This window comes from Triturus cristatus, chromosome 3_1 (genome assembly GCF_964204655.1).
Source record: "Triturus cristatus chromosome 3_1, aTriCri1.1, whole genome shotgun sequence".
In the NCBI taxonomy this organism is placed as follows: domain Eukaryota; kingdom Metazoa; phylum Chordata; class Amphibia; order Caudata; family Salamandridae; genus Triturus; species Triturus cristatus.
The window spans coordinates 295516026-295541400 of record NC_140583.1 but is presented as its reverse complement, the minus strand read 5'-3'; the positions used below and the strand labels follow the sequence as shown (position 1 = coordinate 295541400).

Here is a 25375-nt window from a genome sequence, read left to right as displayed (position 1 = left end):
GAGGTAATAATCCTGAAAGGCATTGTTGATGCAAGCCTGTGAGACTATCAATGAGTAATATACACATCTGATGGCTCAAACTGGAGCGCGCGATTGGTCCTCCTTAACCAGCCACACCAACATCCTGCTTGACCGGTCTACCCCCCATGTAGCATGGTCAGGCTACACTTATAGTCGTGTCTTCCCAAGCATGTCTCCACCTCCCTGTGCTGTTTATGTAGCGCCGGAGTCACTCGACCCCCGTTCGGCAGTTAGCCACTTCACTCTCCAAGGGGCACAGCTCCCTCTCTATCGCCATCAGTTCTTCCTACAGTACGCAGCAAACTCCCCACATGGCAACCATGAAATTATCCCGAGCAACCACTTTCTGCGCATCCCATTCCAGAGCCCTGGACGGGGTGAACCCGTTGTTTAGGTCAAAATTTTGAGTGATGCACTGCAACAGATCTTCCCTTAATAGATCAAGTAGTGCTTCAGTCTGAAGCCGCCAGGATGGAATCCTCAAGCGTGGCCTGCCTCATTTTAGTGCTCTCTGCAGCGGACAACGGTCTGACAGAGTGTGGACCAGATACTCCGATTCCACAACTAATGTGCCTGGCCGGTAGGTACATAAAATTGAATCTAGTCTGATGTGAAGGTCATGAACAGGGGAATACAAACAGTATTTGCGATCTGCCGGATGCCCAGGGTGCCACACATCATATAGTCACCTTTGGGTCAGCCAGGTGTGGAAGTGTTGCATTGTTCTGGTGCATGTCGCATTGTGGAAGGGAGGGAGAGAAAGGTCCTAATGCACATCTGGCACACTACCATTTGATTTCCGCAAAGTGAAGGTTGAGTCAGAACTACATTAGTTACGGAAGAGCCATGTCTTTAGTTTGTTTTCCAAAATACAGTTTTTTCATAAATAAGTCCTCGGTTCGTCGAATATCCAGGGGGGAGCAGATTCCAGTGGGTGGCTGCCAAAAAAAGTAAAGGAGTGGCCACCCGCTCTGGCTTTCTTGATCTTAATTACTTTAGCTACGGTCAAGCTAGATGAACTTGTATGTCTTGTAGTGTATAAAATGCAGCCCGGTTTCTCAAGAGCAGTAGGTCGGAGTTATGCAAAGACCTATGCGCGTGACAGAGTAGCTTTAAGTGAGCCCTCTTACGTACAAACAGCCAATGTAATGTTTCTAAGCAAGAAGTTGCAGAGTCGCATCTGCCTTTATTACAAATCAGTCTAGCGGCTGCATTGTGGATCGTTTGGAGGCGTGTAAACAGATAGTCTGCCATTCCCATATATAATGCATTTCCATAGTCAGGCGACTGATTATCAGAGCCTAAATACCAGCGCAGCGTCAATCCATCGGAATCCATCTATACAGTTAAAGACGTTTTAACAGTCCAAAACAGCTACACAGGTCGCTAACACCTGATCTTTCATGGTGAGGTCTTGATCTATAACGATTCCAAGATTTGTTGCCGGTTTTTTCGGCACAGGAGCAGTGCCAAGCGAAGGAGGCCACCAGAAATCATCCCATACGCTTTCAGCACCACCAAACAGCAGGATTTTAGAGGTTTCTGCATTGAGCTTCAGGCAGTGCACCGACATTCAACCACCCACCTCCAAGAGACAGCCTGCGAGATCTTGCTTGGTATTAGACTGACCATCGCCCAAGGAGATGATCAGCTGATTGTCGTCAGCATAAGAACAAATGTCAAAGCCCCACTTTTTAACCAGATTGGCAAGAGGTGCAACATACACCATATTCAGAGCTATGGGAACGTGATCTAAATTGGTCCAGCAGGATGCACTGGGATCTATTGTAAAGAAATGAGCAGAACCATTGGAGGGCAGTAGAATGGAAGTCTGTTTCAGGCAGCCTCTTCATCAAAAGTCTGTGTGAGACTGTATTGGAAGCCGCAGACCGGTACAATGAAATGAGGACTAGTGCTTTTCCCTGATCTACCTTTAGCTGAATAGAATCCAAAACTGCAATGAGCATATTCTCTGGTGCTGTTATTCACTCTAAAGCCCGACTGGGAAGAGTCAAGCAAGTTATCCTCCAAGAAGGAGGAAACCTGACAGTTGACCAATTTTTCGAATACTTTAGCCATAAATGGCAGCAGCGAGATGGGGCGATAATTCGATAGAATAGATGCCTCAAGGCCAGCTTTTTTGGCTAAAGGGAGAATTAGTGAATACTTCTATATATTTTGGTAAGTTGCTGTTTTTATCGAAGCATTAAAAATCTGAGTCATAAATGCACTAAACGAGGTGCATATACTCCTACTAGTGTCAGCTGTCTAGGTGTCCCTCCGTTATCACATATCACTCGGATACCAGGCACTGTGGTTATTTACCACATAGAGGACCCCAGGAACGATCCATATAAGCTCTCCTCATGCATATGCCAATGAGTATATGCTATAGACCTGCCCCGCCACTTTGTGTGGATCTTTTGGGGTTCTGTGAGAGTGTTATACATATTTTGCCATGTTACAAGAAACAAGGCAGACAGTGCTTGAGGTAGGCATAAATTCGGGTTTGTTTAAAAGGAGTTGCCATACAACGCACATTCTATGTTATCACATTATATTTTGGGGTAAGACTTTGTGTGCATGTTCTCAAGGCATGTGACGGCAATGTGTATTCCAGGTAGCAAACTGTGGCCCCAATCCCTCATGCATCTTGTGTTTAGCATTGCTCACACTCTCGTATCACAACCCTTCCCATCATTGTTAGCATACCAAAGTTACCAGACAGTATGAAAAGGATCAATAAAAACAAACATAAAACATGACAAGCGTCCGCCCCTCAGATCAGGTAACATTTGAGTCCCTAGCCATGCGCCCTTGACGAGAAACTAATAATTAGATATACTGTTGAATGGGTGAAACATGTCCACTTTAGAATCTCTGTATACAGTGAAAGAACAAGTGCCCATCATCTCCTTGACGTGGGCCCGACTTGGAGAGCCCATCAGTCATCCCGCCAGAATCTTAGAGGCTTATCTTGGTGTTGTCCAGTCCTGCCAGCAGTCCAATTCTGCAAGTATGTGACCATGGGGCCCAGTGTGACATTAACCACAGGCTCCCCGTTAAGTGAGTTTCAGGCCCAGGCGGACACCATCGGTTGAAGTCCCAGAGCCACCCTTGTCCGAGCAAGACTCTGAAGGCTGCTCTATTCACAAAAGTGCAAAGGGGTTCGTGCTGTGCTGCAAGACCTCTTTCACCACCTCTGCCTGCTCCGCCACAGCCGCCTGGCCCTGACAGACCTTAACGGTTCTCCGCTTCGGTCGCCTAGCTCGAGAAACCAGCTATTCCCCAGTGACCAAGGTCTCGGAAGGATTCTGAGCCATGTCCTCTGGAGTGAAGACGACATGGGCTGTCTCACCGTTCAGTCTGAGTTTTGATGGAAATAAAAGGGCATATTTAAGGTGCAACTCCCGTAGGCATTGTTTGACTTTCACATAGGATCCATGGAGATGCTGCACTTCTGCCATAAAGTCAGGGTACGCTGTGAACACAGCATTCTCATGCTGCCTGGGGCACTTTTTTCGAAACTGCTATAGCACCAGGGCACGGTCCAGAAAATTGAGGAATCAGGCAATGATGGGCCACGGTGGGGCCCTCGGGGGTGGGAGCCTGCCAGGTATCCGGTGTGCCCACCCCACTGAGAAGAGTTTATGGTCCACTAGTCCCAGCAAAAGGACATTGTTGTACCTCAAGCGCCCTTCAGCATCTTCTGCTCTGCAGTGTAAAGAGGCCACCCCCTCGCCCATTGTTTTCAGTTGAGCCTGCAACTCTTGCACCATGGATCTCATGGTGGTCAGGGCAGACTACACCTCATCTACCCGATCAACCAGCTTTTGATGATTTACGTTTAAGGAGACTGCATCAATCATGGTAGTCAGCGAAGTTTTAGTGTCAAGAATCACCTACAGAACTTTGTCAAATTGGGTGGAGTGTGCGTGAAGAGTAGCTTAGAGGTGACTCAGGGTGTCTAAGAATCGGTCTGTGGGAATAGAGGGTGGCGCAGGGCCACCAAGGTCTTGTGCCGGAGGCTTAGTAGATTTGGTTTTCAACATAACTATATCCCTCAAAGTGGCCTTCTCAGTTGGACTTGGAAAGCAGAGTTCGTGTTGCCTCCCCTTTTCTTATAGCAGCACACACCCATAGTCCACCAGCAGGGGAGCAAAAAGTGAGCCTTCGTCCCTTGTCACTAGGACCTGGCCGGGGACACTGCAATGTCTGCGGAAACTGCATCTTGCAAAGGATAACAGGTACTCATGACTGGGGATTCTGCCCATTCGCTACCGATCTGTACCAGTGTCAAGGGCCCCCAATGTAATAGGTAAGGTGATGGGGATAAGGGCCATCCAATAATGGCCTTGTCCAGGCACACCACCCCCTCAAGGGCTGCCAGCACAGTACTTGGCAATACAGGGGCCCACTGAGCTGAAAAAGCAGAATGAGTATTCGCTTTATGTAGTAAGCAACTGATTCACGAGGTATGTATTCAATAAGGCTGTTCAACATTCGAAATCCTTGATGATCATTCTACTTTAGAGACAAACAGCTACTGGGAACAGCAGCATGCAACTTTACCTTGATTTTATGCAGGGCTCCACTATTTTCCAGTACCTAGCATGCTCATGTCCATTTCCCTGAGGGAACCAAAAGTAGGGAGGCCCTGTTTCCACCCTGCCCTTGTCGGGTCAAAAGTCCAGGCAGGTAAACAGTGGGTCAAACACTGGATGCCGGTAGGCCTGCTGTTCAAGGAGCAGTGCTCAGGGGGCTAGAAGAGAAGGATGTCAGCGTAGTCGAATGTGGAGACACAGGACGACACACACCAGAGTCGAGTGTCTCCTTGGCTCCCCCCAGGCAGCGCAGATGCTATAGGGCCCTTGCGCCTCCTCGTCTCCGGGCCAGCTTCAGCACAGCGCCACTACACCCTGGTAGTAACAGCCCCCTCAGCCTTGGCCAGTCATGCGGGGGTGTCTGCTCATCGAGGCATGCTCCGACAGATCTTACCGGGATCCTCAGAGTAGCAGGGGACCCCACATGTGAGGGGCACCGATCAGCCCAAGAGGGCACCCCAGGTAGGCTGTGAGGGGCCATCCACCCTCACCGCTCAGAGGCACTCCTCTTCTCACGCTGTTGCTCCCTTATCATGGTTCACACATTGGTCGTGCCATTAAAGGCTTTGCGCCAGGCCTCACCCCTGAGCAGCACTCCTCACCTCCAAGGCACTGAAACAGGGGCAGTACTGGCGTGGCTCCCCCATAGTTTGTTTCCTCCTGCAATGCGGGTAGCTTGTGAAACAACAGACGAGGATTTGGGCTGAATGAGGAGGAGGAGTAGAGGAATGTTTGCGGGTCTGCCTCTGACCTTAAACTTAAACACTATCTTTGGTGAGTTTTTCCAGTAATTATTCAGCTCCTGCTTGTTACACCCATTTGGACATTCTCCCTATAGATGAAGAAGCGTCCATGGAGAATACACTCAATGCCTCTGTCAACTTTCCTTTGGATTCCACCATGCTCTTATGAAGACAAGCCCTTTGCCCTACATCTCACCCACCTTCTTCTTAATCATCTTGCAATGGACAATCCCTTTACTCCCACTCCCTACTTTTGTTACCTAGTACTGGCCGCACTTCGTATGTAAATACAGGCCTCTGAAAAATCTACTAGCCTACTTGCTTTGGCAAGTCAGGTTTTATCAGGTCGAAATATATTTAGGGCCTACCTTCCTGTTCTGGCAAGTAGAAAAAGAAAAGGTGTTCTGTTCAGTCAGAAAGTGAAAGAGCAATAAAGATGCCTTTAAACCTTATTTTTATCTTGTCACATTTGCTCTGTGTTCAGAGAAAGAGGTCAGAAGTCAGTTTACAATTACTATACCTTGCCTAACTACAGAGTTCCAGGATTTTGTAAAGTAAACTGTCTAACCAGCTGTACGAAGTGTGAAATGAAAGGCTGTAGGGTATCTGGTTTTTCCTGACACATTTAAATAGCCAATAAGTCAACTGTGCAAACACTTTAAAATATATTTCAGTAGTTGTGAAACCCATTTTTTGTACTTGTGTGATGAAAAAAATATGTTAATAGGATAAAAAACAAATCAGAACACTTTACTTGATGTTGTACAAATGCTAAATATGCTTTCTTAAACCCAATTTTCACAGATTATTGTTCATACACTGTATAGTTCTATCAGTCAAGCTGCAAGGGAGTGGGAAGGTTTTTGTCCACTTTTTAGACATTTACCACAGCATGCTTTAGTGATTAATGTATTTATTGAAAGTGAGTGTTTAAAATGAACGGAGAAACACTCCTGCCCGTGCCCTGATGCCAATGCTATTAGTAAACTGAAAGGCAAGTCAGGGATCATGTGCACCCTATATGTGGGCTAGATTCTTATTACACATGGAGCAAACTTTTTACCTATTTAATCAAACAAAAGAGATCTGTTTTGTACGGCAGAAAGGCTGAACTCACGTTTGAAAGTGCACTCATATGGGAGAATGAAGAAAAGGGCGACTGTAAAATAAAATATTTGCCAACAACAACATAATTTGAGACCAGTTTACACGCCAAGTACATTACAGGTAGGTCAAGTAGATTATTCAAGTCACCTGACCTGCAGGACTAGTAACATTTTTATGATTTTTGAAGGCCTGAAATATATCCTTTTCCAGATTCCCATGTATCTACCGTACAATTATTGATGATATATCTCCATCCTTCCCAGTAGACACTTTTGTATACATCGTTTATTAATTCTCTGTAACACTTGTATTGTTTAATTTAAATGCTTTAAGGCTCTTTGATACCCATAAGGCTCCGGTTTGCGCTATATAAAACCTCAAATGAATTAATAGAGGTGTACCATGGCCTACATCCATGGCTTTATAAAAAGATTTATCTTGCATGACCTCCCACACCTTCAAGCCATAATAAAGCCATTAGGGCAAGCACTTATTATTAAGGGCGTAACAGCTGCTTAAGCTTTCGTAACATGGCCCTATTAACAGTTACCACATAACAAATAAAACAATGTTGGCTCGGTGACTTCATTTTACTTGTTTTAGCCAAAACTTCCACAACTTAATAACCGAAAATACCAATTTGAAGACAGCCATCTTGACAGACACCCAACCAGATAACGTGTTATTTTTCAAATCTAATTAGGACTGAATGCTCCCTAGGTTTAGGTTCTTTGTGCCATTTATAGCCATGTGGTTTGTCTTTGTATATTTACCCAACTTCTAAGTTAACCTACGCAGGCAAACCTTGGTGCCATCGCATAAAATTGCATCATTGTAGAAAGCTGGCTCTGTATATACTATACCAAAATGAGGTATAGTGTGCACAGAGTCCAGTGGAACCCCAAAGGTGGGCAGAGTTAAAAGTATATAGCACCTTACTCTCTATTTGTGGTAGTGTGGGCGAGCAGTAAGGCTTTATCAGAGGGTAGGGTTAAGCATTTGTTGTACACACCCAATCAGCAAAGGATGGCACACACTCAAAGACTGAACTCAGGCCAATTTGATTTGTATAAATATTTTATTTAGTTGTATTTATTTCCTAAAAGCAAGCACGCCTGGCACAGGTAAGTGTATATGATAATTTTAAAGGCAGGGTGAACAATACAAGCAAGCTGAATGAAAATGACTGTTACAAGTTTGTAAATGCTTTCAATACAGTGGAAAGTACTGTTAGATTACTTTGGATTGTTTTACAGATTACTTTCTAGATTCCTTTTTTCTACTCCGTGTGATACACCTAGATATCACACTGGGACGTTTCCTAGAGAAAAGGTAAGTAAGCAATTTGTAGTTCTTAGCAGTTTTTCAAAGTTCAATAGAAGATCAACTCCACACTTTGAAAAATGTTCTAAGGAAAACAGTCAATGTATTCCTATGGAGAGAAATGAAGTTATTGGTTAAGAGATAAGTACTTTGTTGTGGGAGTTGGTATTCTGGGGTTAGAACCAGGGCTCCCCAGGGGTTAAGGATGCACTCTCAAAACACCCTCAGCAGCACTAGGGCGGCCGGGTGCAGAGTGCTGAGGCCCAATGTTATTCAATGGGGGGGGTTAGGGGGCCTCCGGTTGGTGGCTGTTTACGAGCAGGCCACAAGGTTGTGGGAGCAAAGCTCCTGGGGTTTAGCTCAGGTCAAAGGGGAAGCTGATTTAGCACCCAAGGTACATCCGCAGCGGCGCAGGGGCAGCTGGGTGCAGGGTGCTGGTTTGGTGTTGGGTGCCCTGTTGATTTTAATGTGGATTCTCCGGTTTCAACAAAGACTGCAGGCTCGGGAATGAAGATCTTCTGGAGGTGACCACCACTTGGAGAGGTAAATTAAGATGCTGGGGCACAGTCTGTTGGGCCACCCAATGCCGTGGGACTTCGGGTACAGGGGTGTCTTTCGGCATCGGGGTTTCCTTACCAGCTCCGGTCACAGTCGGGGGGGGGGAATCCTTCAGAAAGAGGCAGCTGGCTTCGCTGGGAGATTCGAGGCAGGTCAGAGATCACCAGATCTCAGGTCAGGATCGCTGGGGAGACCTCCTCGTGGTATTGGACCACTCCAACTCGGCCCGTGGATGTCGGGTGCAGAGTGGGCGCAGACTTGCGGATCTGACGGGAGCCAGAGTCGGTGAGTGAGCATGTCTGGTGCTCACGGGAGACAAAGTCTTTTATGTGGAAGGCAGGGCAGGTCCTCGGGGTTCTTGAGGTTGCTGGCTGCAGGATACACCGGGATTTCGCTTCTGTAGGTTCGAGGTGGACACAGGCCGTAAGGCTGGGGCCAAGTCAGTAGGGTCCTCCTCTTCTTCGCTTCGGCACAGTTTCTTCGGTCCTTCTCAGTCATTTCTTGTCTGAGGAGGCAAGGTTCAAGTTACCCCTAAATACTAGATTTAGGGGTGTTCCAGGTAGGTAAAGGTTGGGACCAATGGGTCCATTCCTTGGGGTGGTTACACTCCCTATTATGCCACCTCCCAGTGGGAGGGGGGCATATGCTTCACTCTGGTTGGCTGGGTCCCCCCATCTGCAAGATGGCAGGGACAGAGTTATGCTTCACCTCGCCTCCCCCACCTGAGTGGTGGGGTTGGGAAAGGTGGGCACACCTCCCTTCTTCACTTGGTTTTTCCGCCGATTCTCCCGCCTAAAATGGGGTCAGAACCGGTTGGGGCCAGTTGCTGCAAGCAGAAAAATGCCTGGGGAAGCTCACAATGGCGAAGCATTTGAAGCTTCCTCTTCGTAGACCCTGCCCATCCTGGGCGAGGAGGCTTGGCACCTCGTCCCAGGATGTGCATGGTTTCAGGCCCCGAGAGCAGCAGGCTCTAGACCCATGTCTGGTGGTGGCAGTTGGGGAGCAGCCACTCAGCCTAGACACTAGTGTTAGTTCGTTTTTCGGGGGCATCTCCAAGATGCCCTCTGTGTGCATTGTTCATTAAATCCAACACTGGCATCAGTGTGGGTTTAATGTGCTGAGAAGTTTGATATCAAACTTCTCAGTTTTCATTAGGGCCATTATGGTACTGTGGGGTTCGTACTGACAAACTTTCAGCACCATATACTCAGTGGCGGCTGGTGACATTTGGAAGTGGTGAGGCGTTGGGTATGACTATTATATAAGCGAGCGACGCGATCAAGCCTAATAGACAAATGTGGTGTCCAGGGTAGGTCCTCATCTCGATTAAAATTAAAAAAAATCATTGGCAAATGGTGCATTTTAAAGCAAATTAATTTGATAAAGCAAGGCTTATAAAGCAGTGGGCCCGCATAGTGTTGAAATATTAAACACGTTAAAAACTGCACCATATCTTACAGCATTAATATTTTAAACGGTTACTGTAATGTGCAAATTGTACAGAGCAACACCTTCAGACCTTTAAAGTGTGTGCTTCCCTTGCCCAGCGTCTTGCATAGCATGTGGTATCAACTTTGGAAGAACATGCTGTAACCAGGCTTCAGGAAGCATCCACATCTGCTGACTGCAATTAGTCATATAGAAATATGTGCCGACAGGTCTTTAATTGGGAAAAAAGTGGGGGCTCTCTAAAAGGAACATGTAAAATACATTCCTGCGATTCCCATAGTGGGCCACCTGATCTGTATTTTGGTTTCTATATGAGATGTAATAGTATCCAGATATACAACACAACAATTGACATACACCTAAAACTGGTCAATACAATGGGTTTTGTAAATGGTTGTTAGCTGCTTAAGGTAAAGGAGTAACAGTGATAGCGTCATGGAAGCCACACACCCCTTCTCTCAGCTATGTGTCAATATACAAAATAGGCAAAGAGCAAGCACTATTTTTGAAACACAGACTGACAGAAATACTATTCTCAACAACATTCTGTGAACAAAAAAGATCGGATTTTTCAAGTTTCAAACCACACAAGTATATTGTTTAACTAGAAAATGATGCATGACCTTTGGCCTGAACATGGGAGTGGTCCTAGTCTGAAGGACAAAAAAAGTCATTGCAGATGTGCAGAGATGGGAGGGGGTTGGCGGGGTTCAATGAAATTCAGTATTACAGTATGATATAGCAAGCACTGGAAAGGCCTCGTTCCTGCTGTTCCAACACATGCTGGGCTCAGGATGCAATCACAATAACATACTGCATGTCATGTCTGAAAATATCAATGAACCTATATATCTTTACAAGTGCTGTGTTAGAAGTATAACACATGCTGCATCGGAGGCCTGTCAGGCAGCAAGCGCAGGATCTAGAGCCTACTGGGAGAGTACGTGGAATTAACAAAGAATGGTGAATAGAAAACTCGGAGCAACATATATTCTAATGAAATAAAGCGAGGACCTCATCTCCCAGAATGCACTGGGCTGACCATCTGCAGATAGAGAAGTATTTGGGAACACCAAGCCTTATGAAAAGAACTGCTAATGCTATTCAACACACACACACACAGATACAATAAATATAAGAGCATTACAATGCCGACCTGTCAACTTCCCTGTCATGTTTGTGACAACTCCATTTTTTTTCGACCAACAACAGAGGGGAAGCAGGGACTTGTAATTTCAGCTTCCACTTTGTAGGTGTGTTCAGTGACCAGGACTGGCGACAGGTCAGCCTCATGACACTGGGGCGCCTGAGAGCTATGAATTAAGGGCATCAGTGGTTGATCGGGTATTGCTGCTTTAATCCATCTCACTGCTTATCGTTAAAAGTGAGTAGAGTTTTACATTTTGATGCTTTTAAATGCCACTGGTCCTTGTCATATAGCAAACTCGAGTTTTCAATACAGAAATTTAGTAGCCAATGTGTGATGTAATTTCCTGTGTTTTTAGAGCAGGAGCAGGTGTGTGAAACCACTTCAACTATCAATGTAATGTGTTGAAATGACCCCACGTAATAAACAGAGGGCGCAGTGAAGATAGAAGCCTGCCACTTAGTTGCCCCAAGCATTGCTAGCTACTGGCAAAACAATACAAAATTGTGCAAAATGGTTTGAGAGATTATTAAACAAGCATTTGCAATACAATAGGTCTCGCATTTGCGAGAGTTTGAGCTATTAGCATTGTAAATGACAATGCCTTTTATTTATGTGTTTTGAAAACCTGCAATCGGTGCATAAACACACACTTTGTACTTATAGTAGTAGTTGCTTACGAGAAGCAAGGCTATCAGTAACTGTGCCTGTTTTACTCCCAGCCGTGCATTTCGTAAGCAAGGACTACAAGTACAAAGTGCATATTTACATGCGCTTGCAGGCTTTCAAAATACAGAAATAAAAGGCCTTGTCATTTACAACGACAACAGCTCAAACTCTCACAAATGCGAGACCTATTGCATTGAAAATGCTTGTTTTTGGTTAGGCATGGGGAGATTAAGTGATTTGCCCAGAGTCACAGGCTGTTGAGTGTCCCTGCCGAGACTCGAACAGGGACCTGGGTCCCCCAGCATCAAGGTCCACCCACTCTAGCCGTAAGGCCACATTCTCTCCCTTACAGGAATTGCGATGTTGGAGCCAGTTGAGACTCAGTCATCTGAATCCTAGGGGTTCCCCATCTCTAAATGAGGCCAGGGAGGTGGGTTTGGCGAGGCAGGCGTGCTGTCAATGTACAGTCAGACTCCCTGTCCACCAAACGGTTAATGGCCCCCTATAGTACATTTGAATGTGTCCTTGTGTAACGTAATTGGTGCTCGTGTAAAGCGCCCCAATACCTTCGGGTCTAATTCGCACTATATAAAACTGCAAGTTTGCCCTTGCATGAAGTCGCCACACACAGGAGAGTTGGTCGCCTCTTTTATTGAAGGCTGCAGTGATCACAGCTCCCATTCCCAATCATGTTGCAAAAGCCATACGCGTTTCAGACAATCCTCTGTCCTTGTTCACTGGCTGCAGGCAAAGTAACAGCATAGGGATGTATTTCAGGGCAGCCTTCATTTTTTTGAACACCACATGCTCAAACATTGCTATTGCTGGTCCCACTTGTTCCAGTGTGAGAAGAAAGGCGAATGGGGGAGAGAGGCCTGATCTATTTTCAGTTTGCTGTATATAATCTGTTTGTCCTTCAAAGAATACATGAAGTCTTATTTTACTAAAGAAATTGAGTAGGTCTTGAAAAATCTCAAATCTATTTGCCCCAGTGTGCGGGACGAGGATAAACCTTTTATAAGGAGAGATTCAGTGGGAGGGTTATTAATCTGGTTACTGAGGTTGAAAATAGGTATCTCATTTATTCGCACCAATACTAGCCATGCCTTGTTACCAGATATTGGTGGTCGTCCTGATAGGGATTCTGTCCTTGCTGGTAATTCTGAGGTGGTCGGTAGTTCCCTCGAAATCTTGGTTGATATCTTCCCAACTAAGGTATTTGTGGCTTTCACACTATCAACAAGGATATGCCTATCTATAAGTAAACTTGTGTATATAGTCACCACGGGCGATGATATATGGGTGCATGGGTGAATAGCTCCACTTTCACATATACTCTGCAGGTCTCAGTTTCTGCACCCCCTTTCTATTCTCGATTTTTGAAACTTAAACTTTGATAGAAATCTTTCCTGCGATACCATAATCTTTCCTGTGACACCATAATCATAGAGCAGAACTATGAATTGTATAAATTGTATATTTGAGTAGGACTGACACTATGTAACCCCCCACAATACCGTTCCCTTTGTAAAATAAATTTCCTTTCATTTTACAGGTTTCATATTATACATGGCTACCTGATGAAAGCATAAGGCCGAAACGCGCGTAGGATTACATTGGATTACATTCTTAGCCATGAGACATATGAATGCCCCCGTTTGTTTTTTTTTTGTTTGTTTTTTTTAAATTTTATTTTGAAATCTTTAGAGCAGAACATACAGCTGTGGTCAAAAGGAATAACACTGAGCCACTCAGCGAACATCATTAGACACATTAGGCGTGGTGAAGGAATACTTAGTACAATGCAAGCAACATTAGCGAGAGCATCAGCATGGAATCAATGCAAACCAACATCTCTGTTCCCTACCGCCGACAACGATGCCCGGCGTTCACACCCCCGGGAGGGTTCCCCGAAACAGCACACCTCATACCAGAGTCACATCGCGTCAGCCAGTTGCACGACTTACAACCACAGCGCTCACCGTGACCTTGCCACACGCCAGCAGCCCCAGGCAGCTATTTATGCCAGTCTCCTCGGTCGCCAGCCCAGCACTACTCAGCTGTCAGCACGTCGCCCGTGGCGGCCCCCTCAGCTAGCAAATAACGCAGCGGAGCCCAAATGTCTGCGGGTTTAGACGTCGGGGGCATAAGCTCAGAGTAAGTATCTAGGGGAGTAGGCTGCATGCCACCATACAAGTGTTCCATAGAACGGAACGCGCCATTGTGGTACAAATCCCCCCATGTCTCCACATGTATAGTGTGAAGTAATTTCCGAAAGCCTGCCTCCTGCAACAGGGGCATATTCGGGTGGTAAGCAAGGGGCAACAGCGGCGCGTACATCAGGTCCAGCCCGAGAATGGTAGCCAACCGGTGCCACGCAGTCACTGTGCTAATCAGCGTCGTGGGCGTCTTGTCTCTCCCCTGCACCGGAATGTACAATGCGCCCTCTATAGGAATGGGGTGCGCTAGCCAGTGTTCAGCCGCAACTTGCGGCATATATCTAGGCTGCCGTATCCAAAAGTAGGCATAGTGCGCCTGGGCCTCTAGGTAATAGAGCTCGAAGTTGGGAATGCCAAACCCGCCTTGGTCGTAGGGCTTAATAAGTATCTCCCACCTGAGCCGGGGCGTCTTACCTCCCCACACCAATCTGGTGAGCTCCGAGCGGAGCTGGCGAAAGAAGAAGGCACCGGGGGAAAAGGGAATATTCAAAAAGAGGTACAACAGTTGCGGCAATATTACCATTTTAATCAATGATGACCTGCCAGCCATGGAGAGGGGCAGCGCGATCCAGCGAGTGACATAATCCGTAATGCGAGACATCGCAGTACCATAATTAGCCCGTAGAAGCTCGTCCCTGCCCCCTTCTATGCGGATGCCCAGGTACTTCAAATCCCCCTCACTCCAGGCAAGGGGGAAGTCCAGCCCGAATCGCGCAGTAGAGGCAGTCAGGGGGAACAGGCAAGACTTGCTCCAGTTGATCTGGATGCCATGGATATCAATATTTGCCGCTGGAAGCAACGCAACGCCTTGTCACGATGGTGTTGCCGCAACTTGGCCGCCAATGGCTCCATGGCCAAGGCAAATAGCAGGGGCGAGAGGGGGCATCCCTGCCTGGTGCCTCTAGTAATAGGGAACGCAGAGGAGAGCTGACCATTTACCAGCACCCTAGCCGTAGGATCAATGTATAACAACTTGATCCACGAAATGAATATGCTCGGGAATCCCATTCGCCCCAACACTTGGAACAGATAGTCCCAGTCAAGGGAATCAAATGCCTTCGTGGCATCAAGGAACACGGCGGCCATGGGTAGGTCCTCATGCACAGAATTAAGGACCGAGAAGAAAGTGCGGAGATTGTGGGATGTAGCCCTACCTAGCACAAACCCGGACTGATCGGGCAGTATCAGGTTAGGGAGGAGGAGGTTGATGCGGGTGGCTATGATCTTAGCTAGGATTTTCACGTCGCAGTTTAGCAGGGAGAGGGGCCGGTAGGAGTCACAATCACTCGCCTCCTTCCCCGGCTCAAGAAGCGAAGTGATGAGGGCCATGCGCATAGAAGGGGGGAGGTGGCCCACCTCCAGGGCGTCCTCATACACCTCTCTCAAGACCGGTGCCATAAAATCGATGTAGGTTTTGTAGAATTCAATTGGTATCCCATCTAGTCCGGCGGCCTTGCCTGACTTCATGTGCATGATGGCCTCCCTCACCTCATCTAGTTCAAAAGGAGAACTCAGGAACTCTCTTTGTGTATCACTGAGCCACCCCAGGGAGACATCTGCGAGGTAGTCGTGCAATCGTAGCTCCTCTGTCCTAGTCGACGCGTACAGCACACGATAATGCGCCACGAAGGTGTTGAGGATGTGCGCAGTATCCCTATATAGCGTGCCGTCCGCCCCCACAATCTCCATGATCGTATTAGAAGGACGCACTAGTCTCATGGTCGCCGCCAGGGCTTTCCCCGGCCTCTCACCCTCACCATAACTCCGGGCCACCCAGTACCTGCCTCTAAATTTCGTTTCCCTTGCAGCTTCAGCAGTATATTCCGAGACCCTGTCCCGAATACTAGCAAGTGTGGCATCATCAGGATTTACAGCCAGCGACGCCTCTAGCGCCTGAAGATCTGCCTCCAAGGCACGCAGGCGCATCATTATGCTCTTCAGAACTCCCGAGCCTTTGGCAATGCACAGGCCCCGCAAGGTCACCTTGAACGCGTCCCAGATAGTTTCAACATCCCGCACGTAGTCTTTGTTGCGCCTAAAGAAGTCCAGACAGTCCTCCCGCAGCTCCTCCTGGAAAGGGGGAATCGAGGAGATTCAGGGGTTGCAGACACCAGGCCGCCAGAGGGGGGCCGAGGCCCGCAGCACGCAAGGTAACTCGCACTGGCGCGTGATCCGAGAAGGTTCGCGGGAGGTGTCGCGCCGTAACCAGCGCCGCAACCAGCGCCGCATGGAACAACGGGGCCAGGAAGACAGTCGAGCCGAGCCCAGGTGCGGGCCTGCGCTGTAAAATGAGTACCTTCACGGGCCTCAGCGTGGAGGTGTCTCCATGTGTCGATTAGGCTATGCTCTTCCACGATCGCAGACAGCGCCTCCCGGGACCTAGTATAATGATGCGGGGCCGGGTGGGATCTATCCATCGCCGGGCGGAGCGCGACATTAAAATCACCACCCCATAGGAGGTGTTGCGTGCCCACACCCACTATATCTGCGCCCAAGTCCGCAAAGAAGGTAGGGTCGTCCACATTGGGACCGTAGCAGCACGCAAGTGTAACCATCCTGTGTCCCAGTCTGCCCCACATCAAGCTATAGCGGCCCTGGGCATCACCTTTAGTACCCGCTAGAACAAAGGGGGTTCCCTTTTTGACCAATATTGCAACCCCACGTGAGTATGAAGAGTAGGAAGAAAAGGCAGTGTACTTCGCCCATCTACCAGCAAAGGTAGGAGTAGACTGCGCCCGGAAGTGGGTTTCTTGAAGAAACGCGATGTGGATTGCATGACGATCTAAATAAGACAGGATGTGCCTACGTTTTCTAGGGTCACCCAGGCCTCTGACGTTCCAGGTGATGATGTTTAGGTCAGCGTCCCCCATAAGCGGGTCAGAACAAGAAAATAGTAGCAGGTCTCGGCATAGGGCTCTCGGCCACACATCTCCAAACAAGCACGCACGCCATCCACTCTAATCACCACTCGCAGAGGCCCCGTCTCTCCACAGCCCCTACCATCTGTAAGGCCATAACCGTATACACCGTCATCAATTGTGTAACCTCCACACCACGCAAGGGGGCCATGTCCCGCCCACACAGCAATAACCCCAGGCATCGTCGTGGACAGTATCATCCCAACCACAGCTGCTCCCAACAATGTATCAACCATACGAAACATTCCCGAACTCCCATCCATCCCTGACAACAATATCAACTGGTAGCCTATGCAAAGCTCCCGTGCGAATCGAGCAGAAGGAGTGTGACAGCCCATCTCAAAAGGCCCGGAACCAGGAACGCCGTCCACCATCCAGGAACCCACCCTGCCGTGCAGCCTCCCCAGACCGGTGTGCAGAACTGCAAACCCAGGGAGAGGAGCCCACCCTCCGCCTCCATCCCATAGTTTCCACCCAATTGGGATCAGTATGCCACCACATCCCGCGCCATGCGCCCCGCTGCCCAAACCAACAGAGTAGGTAACAAGAACTCGAGGCAATTCGTCCAGCCCAAGGGCCGCACTGTGATCCCCCGCAGGAGGGGCAGCAAAACACAATAAGGCAGAAGAGTCAATCAGAGTTCCCAGGGAGCACTTCGCACCCCACAGGAGCACCAACCCATCCGCCCCCAGGAGGTGAAAGGAGGAAACCTGCAAGGCCTCAAAATCCACCCACCCACCCCCCACCGAAGCAACCCCAACTCGCCAGAAAAGACTACCCACCCCCCACCCATCAGAGCAATCAAACAGCTCAACAGGAGCAACCAAGACAGTTTAGTCAATGGGGTACACCCTACGGGGGTCATCCAGGGGGCACACATATCCACCCTCTGCAGCCCGCTCCCCATCCGAGACACAGGAAGAGGGGGAAAGGGTGGTGCCTGGAATACATTACCGACCATCGGCCAGCACACGACCAGAACAGTCTCGATCAGCCATGAACACCGCCCAACAGGAGGGACGCCTGCGACGAGCCACCAGGAAAAAACAGAGGGGCTGTTTACTAGGTCAGGAGCCTGACCTCAATGGCAAGCAAGTCAGTAGTCAATGTTCATTTCCACGATCAGCATCTTCCTCTTCAAGTCGTGCGTCTCGCACTTTCCGCAAAGATTTCAAGAAGTCGTCCACTTGCTGTGGGTTCAAGAAGAAATGTTGCTTCGCTTGATGTGTGACTCGTAGCTTCGCTGGGTACAGCAACGCGTAATCAATTTGGAGGGCCCGGAGCTTTTTCTTGACTTCAACAAATTTGCGCCTCTGTTCTTGAACCACAGGCGTAAAGTCTGGATAGATAGTAAAGCTGACACCATCACAAGATAAATTTTGGTTCAAGTGTGCGGCCCGCAACACAGCGTCTCGATCCCGGTAGTTTAGGAGCCGCGCGATGATGGGCCTAGGCGGAGCGCCAGGACGGGGCCGCGGCCCGAGGGAGCGGTGGGCCCTCTCCATGATGAACTGTTTAGAGAGGGTCTCCGCGCCAACAGCGGCCAGTAGAATCCTTTCCACGTATTCCTCCATGCGCCCTGTATTGGTGGACTCCGGCACACCTACCACGCGTATATTTTTACGTCGGCTGCGGGCCTCCAACTCCTCGTTCTTAGCGGCAATGACCCTCAGTACATTGTCCATTTTTGTAAGCTGCGTAGAATGGGCTGCAGTGGTATCATCATTATCCGATATTCAGCGCTCTACCTCAGTGATACGTTCCTCGTGGGCATCTATTTTCTGGGCGAACGCATCCACGCGCGAGGAAAGGCGGTCCACCTTGTCCACAACAGTGGCAAAGCCCTGCCTCATCTCCCGCATCATCTGTTGGAGATCCGGCGTCGGAGAGGCCCCGTCCCCGTCGGCCATTGGAGGGCCCTGCCCACCTCCAGCTTCCGGCGCACTCCGCAGCCCCGCTTTAACAGCCGGGGCCGCAAAGGACAGTTTAGGCTGCTTATGGTCGTGCTTGCCCATCGTGGGCCCGGCGAAGGGGGACGTCGTCCACCCCCAGAGATCGGAGGTCACACACGCCACCGGTAGGGCAGAGCCCAAGGAGCTGCCCAGCACCCCCCGGCGGTCGCGCCGACGATGGCCCAGCCCGTCTCTGCGAGAAGAATGTAGGCAGGAAGCTCGGCGTCAGTCCACGCCGCCACTAGGACCCCTCCAGCCAGCCCCTCACGCCGAAAGAGCGCCACGCAAACAGTGGAAGGGCCACGAGCCGACAACACTACCCACCGGGCCACAGTGGGGGAGGGGGTGCAGGATCCAGCCGGCAGGGGTCTGCAGGATTGGTCAGGCCGCGCTCAATGCGGACGCCGCATGTGTCGAAGCAAGGTCCATGCAGTCGGACCGCGACTCCGGTCGCCAGCGCCACAAGGGCACCCAAGCACCAAGCAATCACGGGGCCGTGCCACCAACACCAGATCCCCACGAGAAACGGAGGCAAACACAGCAGGAGGGCCGCTCCACCGCCGGGGCCCCAAAGCGTCAAATTCAGGAGATCCAGAGCGGGACATCAGGCATCAGGAAGCAGCCTCGGGAGCTGCACAGAGGAGGGGGGCCTCCATCAGCACCCCCGTCAGCACAGGGCACTCCAGAGGCAGGAGGGGGGGGGCGGCCCACAACACCAGGATCCCCAAGGGACCCCACCGACCCCTAATCCCCGTCCGCTCCGGCGTCCCTGCTCCTCCGGCCGTACAGTGGTGAGCGCCTGCGGGGGGGGGAGGGGGGCGCGACCCAGGCCAGCAAACAGTCCCGCGCCACTTCAGTCCCCTCCGGTACCCGCCGCCAAGCTGACACTCCTTCCCGAGCCCCAGGGAGGCTCCACCTCAACAGTCTGCTCCACTGGGCCCACCTGCCTCGTGGAATGCACCGGAGTCGCGTAGCTGCAGAGTCCGGCCGATCCCTCCACCCCGCAGCAGCCAGGGGTACGGTCAAGACCGCGGCGCCCCTATCTCCGTCACCAGAGGTCGGACAGCCCTCAAACTTGAAGCGGAGCCGCGTGGGAACACCAGCTACAACCCCATCTGGCCGTGGCACGGACGGCGGTCAGGCAACCAGGATAATTTCAGGATCTTGCAACCAGGCTGCAGGAGCCTCACGCTAGTGCGACCATACTGCTTGCGCGCCCTCTAGCGCCCCCCTATGAATGCCCCCGTTTGTGTTTATGTATTTTCGAAATTAACAAAAAGAATAATCATGTCTGACTAAAGTGATACTATGTATATAGAGAATTGAATATATTGCACTCATTTTGCAGACTCAAGGGCAACTGATATATCATACATCATTATTATTTATCATCATTGAAGTGAAATTATTAGACAGACTAGTGCTATAGCAATAGCATGTCGAAAATACTCACTTGTTTTTAATATTTATGTGATGCATGTCTTTCTATAAACTATATGAAAAAAATAAGAGGAAAAAACTGTTTTACTAACACATGAATAAAGTCAAAATTCAATAAAAATTGATATTTTATAATTTTTGGTTGGTTACATAATTGCTTGTGTTAACTCGGCAGTCCACTATTGATCGTGTTTCCTATATAGTTTTTCTAATAACAAAGACTCCAATGCTATAAGAACATTCCACCAACTGAGGGAAGACGTAAATGAAACAATGTGCCAATCATTCCTAGCCCGGAATAAAGGTCAATCAAAGAACTATATTTTTTCGGATTTAATTTCCGGAGAGGTTCCAATCAAGGGCAAATTGGATGTCTACATGCCCGTGAGATTTTCACCTCAAGGGAGTGGAGTACGCAGAGGTACCTGAAACATTCTAAAGATCAGGTCTCTTAAGGCAATCTCACATGATGGATACTATGTGCCTCCTTGGAACACTAGTACAAAGTATCTGGATACTCACCCGACAGCCACTTTGCTCCATTGCTTGGCTGGGGCAACAATGACAGCCTCCCACGCCGATGCGAGGCTGTACTCCACGGAGGCCGTGCCCCTCAGATCCCGGAGAGAGTCAGACAGGTAGTTCAAGGCCGAGCTTGGTAAGTCTGCGTCAAAATGATAGAAGTAGCCCACTGCCAACGCCATCACTGCCACGCAGGTCGCCTTCGTCCACATGTCTTTTTGACACTAAAGTAAGCCCCCCAAGGGCATGTGGGCTTGGAGTAGAGAGGACGGGTGAATATTCTGATGGGTGGAGAAAAAGTGACTGTGGAAAGCTTCAGTGACTAGTATGGATGCAATGGGCTGGAAATAAAGAGATAGAATTCAAGAGGAAAGAGGACTCAATGATTTTTAAAAATTGACAAAGAAAGCTAACAATGAGGAAGGGGGGGGGGGGGGTTGTTAAGCCCAGGACTGAAAGGACCAGATGGGGCGAGAGTTAGAAAGAGACAAGTAGTATCGTGACGAGAGAAGTAGTCAACGGGGGGTCAGGAAACAGGTTGAGAGTGAAGGCTTCCGGAGAGGGGATAGAACGATAAAGTGGGAAATGAATGAGGAGGGAAAGGCAGCAGAAGGAAAACTAACGATGGTGCATGCGGGATGCGCTAGAAAGAAGACTATGGAGTAGGACAGCATCAAAGGAAGAAGCTGATCAGAATGAGACCAGAGGGGCTGAGTGAGCTGGCCAGCAGGAATTTCGTCAACCCCGGGCTCTGGGTAGCACCGGAGTGAATGAATACATTGACAGCAAGACTCATCTCGACCAATCAGCAGGAAGAAGGAGTTTCAAAGGAGGACGGGCGGCGCCTCAGAACGAGGCTAGTGACAGATTCGGGAAGAAGGGAGGTTTCGTACGCGTCCAAACGTAGGGATTGGGAGAATATAATTCTTACACGAGGCTTGGAACGCAGAAGTATATGCCTCTTGCTCATGCAAATATGACGGCCATCTTCGGATGGAGATGTCAGTCATCTCTCCTTTTCCGTTCGTTGCAAAGGGGCTTGTAAAGAAATTGAAACGGGTTGTTTCTATTTTTTTGCAACCTGGTACACAATTAACATTCAACCTGAATGCACAGCTATTTTAAAAGAAAATGTGCACGTTATTTGAACATGATAACAAGTTTTTATTCTAATAATTGTATTCGTTTATATTCTTATAATTGTATGGTGAGTAACAACGAGCTTTTTAATTGAAGAAGTCTGGTATTTTGATGAGTCTTTTTATATCGTGTCTTGGAGCGGTAAAGAGTAGAGGGTGGCTTCTAACTGAACAAACCCATTCGGCGTGCCTAGCAACGACGCACATTACGTGAAAGGCACGTCAAGCGGCACTCTCTGAACTCGTTGCTTGTGCTTGTGTTGCTGCTATATGGCTGCCGTCTCCTTCCGTTTGGTTTTTCTGGCGTGTTAGATGTAAGGTGCGAGCGCACACGGTGTCGTTCAAGATCGTCCGATAGTGACCGAGGGTCTCGACTATGAGCAGTACTGATATTGGAAAAAAATAATACAGTTGGAATCCATAAATTGGCTGTTAAGGTGTGGAAGAGAAAAGAGGGGAGAGGATGTGGCCTTAGGGCCAAAGCTCCCGACTTTGGAGCTGGGGAACTATGCTCGAGCCTTGGCGTCCACTCAGCATCTTGTGCTTGTGGGCAAACACTTAATCTCCCTGTGCCTACCAACATTGAATGTGTCTTTGTGTAATGTAACTGGTACTCATGTAGAGCGCTCCAATACTTTCGGGTCGAATCCGTGCTAAATAAATCTGCAAAACAAAACATGCATTTGCTAAACAATAGGCCTCGTATTTATGACCGTTTGAGCTATTGGCATTGTTCATACCAATGCCTTTTATTTATGTATTTTAAAAACCTGCAAGCGGTGCGTTAACCACGCACTTTGTACTTACAGTTGTTGCTCACGAGTAGCAACGGGGGCAGTAACTATGCCCCTTTTATTGCCAGCCTTGCTTTTTGTAAGCAAGGACTATAAGTGCAAAGTGCGTGTTTATGCACCGCTTGCAGCTTTTCAAAACACATAAATAAAAGGCATTGTCATTTACAATGCCAATAGCTTAAACTCTCGCAAATGTGAGACCTATTGAATTGCAAATGCTTGTTATAACTGCTCCAGAGCTCAGAAACTGCCCCTAAATGGTGCCAATGAGGACAGCTTTTCTCAAGCAGCCAGGATCATTTATTCGATTAAAAGTTCCTTTTTCATGTGAAAATAGGTGACCTGCAGCGGTATCTGCATGGACGGTGCGCTCCTCTTGGATTATGGACCGCTTTAATAGTGATCCCTTCCACGAGCCCTGTGCTGGGTGCAAGTGTCAACGTGTACTCGTGCAAAGGGTGTGCCACCGTGCAAGGGAATTATGTGGAAAACTACCAGAGGTACTCTACAGTTTCAGCTAACAGTAACTATGCTTTTTCATGGACAGCTTGTAAAAAAAAAAAGCCTTAAAGAAGAGTGATATTCTATATTTTGTGATTAATAAAAGTTTCATTATTACGACTTATATGCCGGGTATTTCCATTGACCATTAATTCCTTCATTAGATGCAGAAAGAAGACAGAGAGGACAAATTGATCGAATGAGATAGAGAAAATGAGCGGTAACTAGACACGGAAGTGAAGAGAGCGACACACCGAGGTAAACAGTAATATAATGACACAGAGCACAAGAGAAAGAGAGAGACACACACAGCAAGACAATAACAAGAAGCGTCCGCCATTGTCTCAGGCTGCTTGGAAAGTGAAAGTGCGCATGGCGCGATGAACATAAAAAACAAGAAGCGTCCGACATTGTGAAAACAGTGTCCCGCGAATGGTGCAAGCAAAATGGGCACCGTTGCAGGAAAGCATGACGTGCCTGTAGTAGGAGAAACTCATTAAAGAAAACAGTGCTCCCAGGCTGTAAATAAAACATACCATGTAACAACTGTCAGTCCTCATGGGAGGTTAGAAATGAAGACAAGGCAGTACTAAATAGCCTATTAACGAATCCGAAGCCAGCATTTACCAAGGACAATGACAAGCCAATTAAAAATATGGGCGAAGCTTCTTGACCATACCTGAGTACAGCATGCCTTGCTGAAGTTACGAGGGGCAGAGCTCGAAAAGCAGAGTCGGACAGTCAACTTCTACATTGAATTTTAAAACCTGCAACAAAAAGTTTCAGCGCTCCGTCCATCACCTCTTTAAATATGCTTTGTTCGTCCTAAGTTGGCAGGGTTTGCCCAGCTGTGGGTCCCTTGCTCACTTTGTCACTGGATTCAAGCTGTTGAGGGGTGTTTCCCCAAAACTGGTCCCATAATGCTTGTTTCCGGTCTAGAGAAGACCTGGCTTGGTAATTCGGGCTGGACTGTTCCCATGAGGTACAGGGTCAAGACTGATTTGCATATGGCTGGGTCTGAACTGGGGTGGCGAAGTGAGCTAAAGAACGGTGATGGATTCAACCCAGATCTGTGACTGGTGGTGAGTGTCTGAAAAGTTTTAGCGCTCTGTCCATCATCATTTCTTTGTGTGTGCTTTGCTCGTTATAAGTTGGCAGGGTATGCCTAGACGTGGGCCCCTTGCTCACTTTGCCACTGGATTTAAGCTAGCCTGGCTGATGAGGCGTGTTACCCCAAAACTGGTCCCAGGATGCTTGTTTTTGGTCCAGGAAAGAACTGGATTAGCAGTTCGGACTGGTCTGTTCCCATGATGAACAGGGTCAAGACTGATTTTCATACGACTGGGTCTGAACTGGGGTGGCGAAGTGAGTTAAAGAACGATGATGGATTCAACCCAGATCTGTGACTGGGGCCGAGTGTGGGCCGAGTGTCTGAAAAGTTTAAACGCTCCGTCCATCATGTCTTTGTGTTTGCTTCATGTCTTTCAAAAGCAGGCTGGAGGAGGAGGCAGATGCAGCCAAAACAGACTACGGTCTTTGAATACATAGCAAATTGTCAGGATTCGTGGGGTTTTTCCGCCTGCCTAGCTGTATGACCACAATTCCCAGAGGCAGGAGGGGCGGAGCCAGCGTCTACAAGTAGACGCGATGCATGTTGGCAAGCGTGCGTAATACTGTTTGTTTTTTTACTTGTTTATGCTCGACCGGATGTCGGAGTCCCTATCAGGAGTTCCAGTGAGAAGTGTCTCTAGAGGTATGAGACGGCGCTTGCGGTGATGTAACCGCAGAGCAGGATAGAAATTGGCAGTACTCGGCAGTGAGCGCATGTTACTTGGACATTGCTGTGTGGAATTTCAGCGGGCGGTTATTACTGCAGAGCTTGGTGCCCTTCAGGATAGGAATCTCAAATGAGGAACCACAACCGCAGCCTCCGGCAGTGTGCAACGGCTGGACACTGCAGTGCGGGTTTCAGCGGGCGGTGCAGAAACCGCGGAGTGTGATGACGTGCTGAATAGAGACCCGGTGAGTTATCCAGATAGACTCTTTTAGTCATTAGGAAGTGCTGGACTATTTAGTTCAATTTATGGAAGCAGGATTCTCCCTGGAATCGAACGTTAGGTTAATTAAGTTGGGAACAGCTCTTTTGGTTTTTGACATTATTTAAAAAGCTGATTCTTGTGGTTTTGAACTATGGGAGCACGGATTGGCATTTCTGGCAGAAGGTTCTAGTATGAATAAGTGGATTCTTGAAACAAGACTACCTTGGCGT

General features: G+C 48.5%; 1 protein-coding gene across 4 annotated transcripts in view; it reads right to left on the bottom strand.

Annotated features, from left to right (window-relative positions):
* ADPGK (ADP dependent glucokinase) overlaps positions 1 to 21444 on the bottom strand; it is a 118004-nt gene extending 96560 nt beyond the window's left edge. For 2 of the 4 annotated variants that reach the window (XM_085643920.1, XM_085643922.1), the window contains exon 1: positions 20673 to 21026. In XM_085643920.1, the coding sequence (XP_085500046.1) occupies positions 20673 to 20884 (212 nt within the window). In that variant the 5' untranslated portion in view covers positions 20885 to 21026. Of the gene's footprint in view, positions 1 to 20672 lie in introns of all 4 variants that reach the window. The other 2 variants (XM_085643923.1, XM_085643921.1) reach the window with 2 other exon arrangements.
* Between the last annotated feature and the right edge of the window lie 3931 nt (positions 21445 to 25375).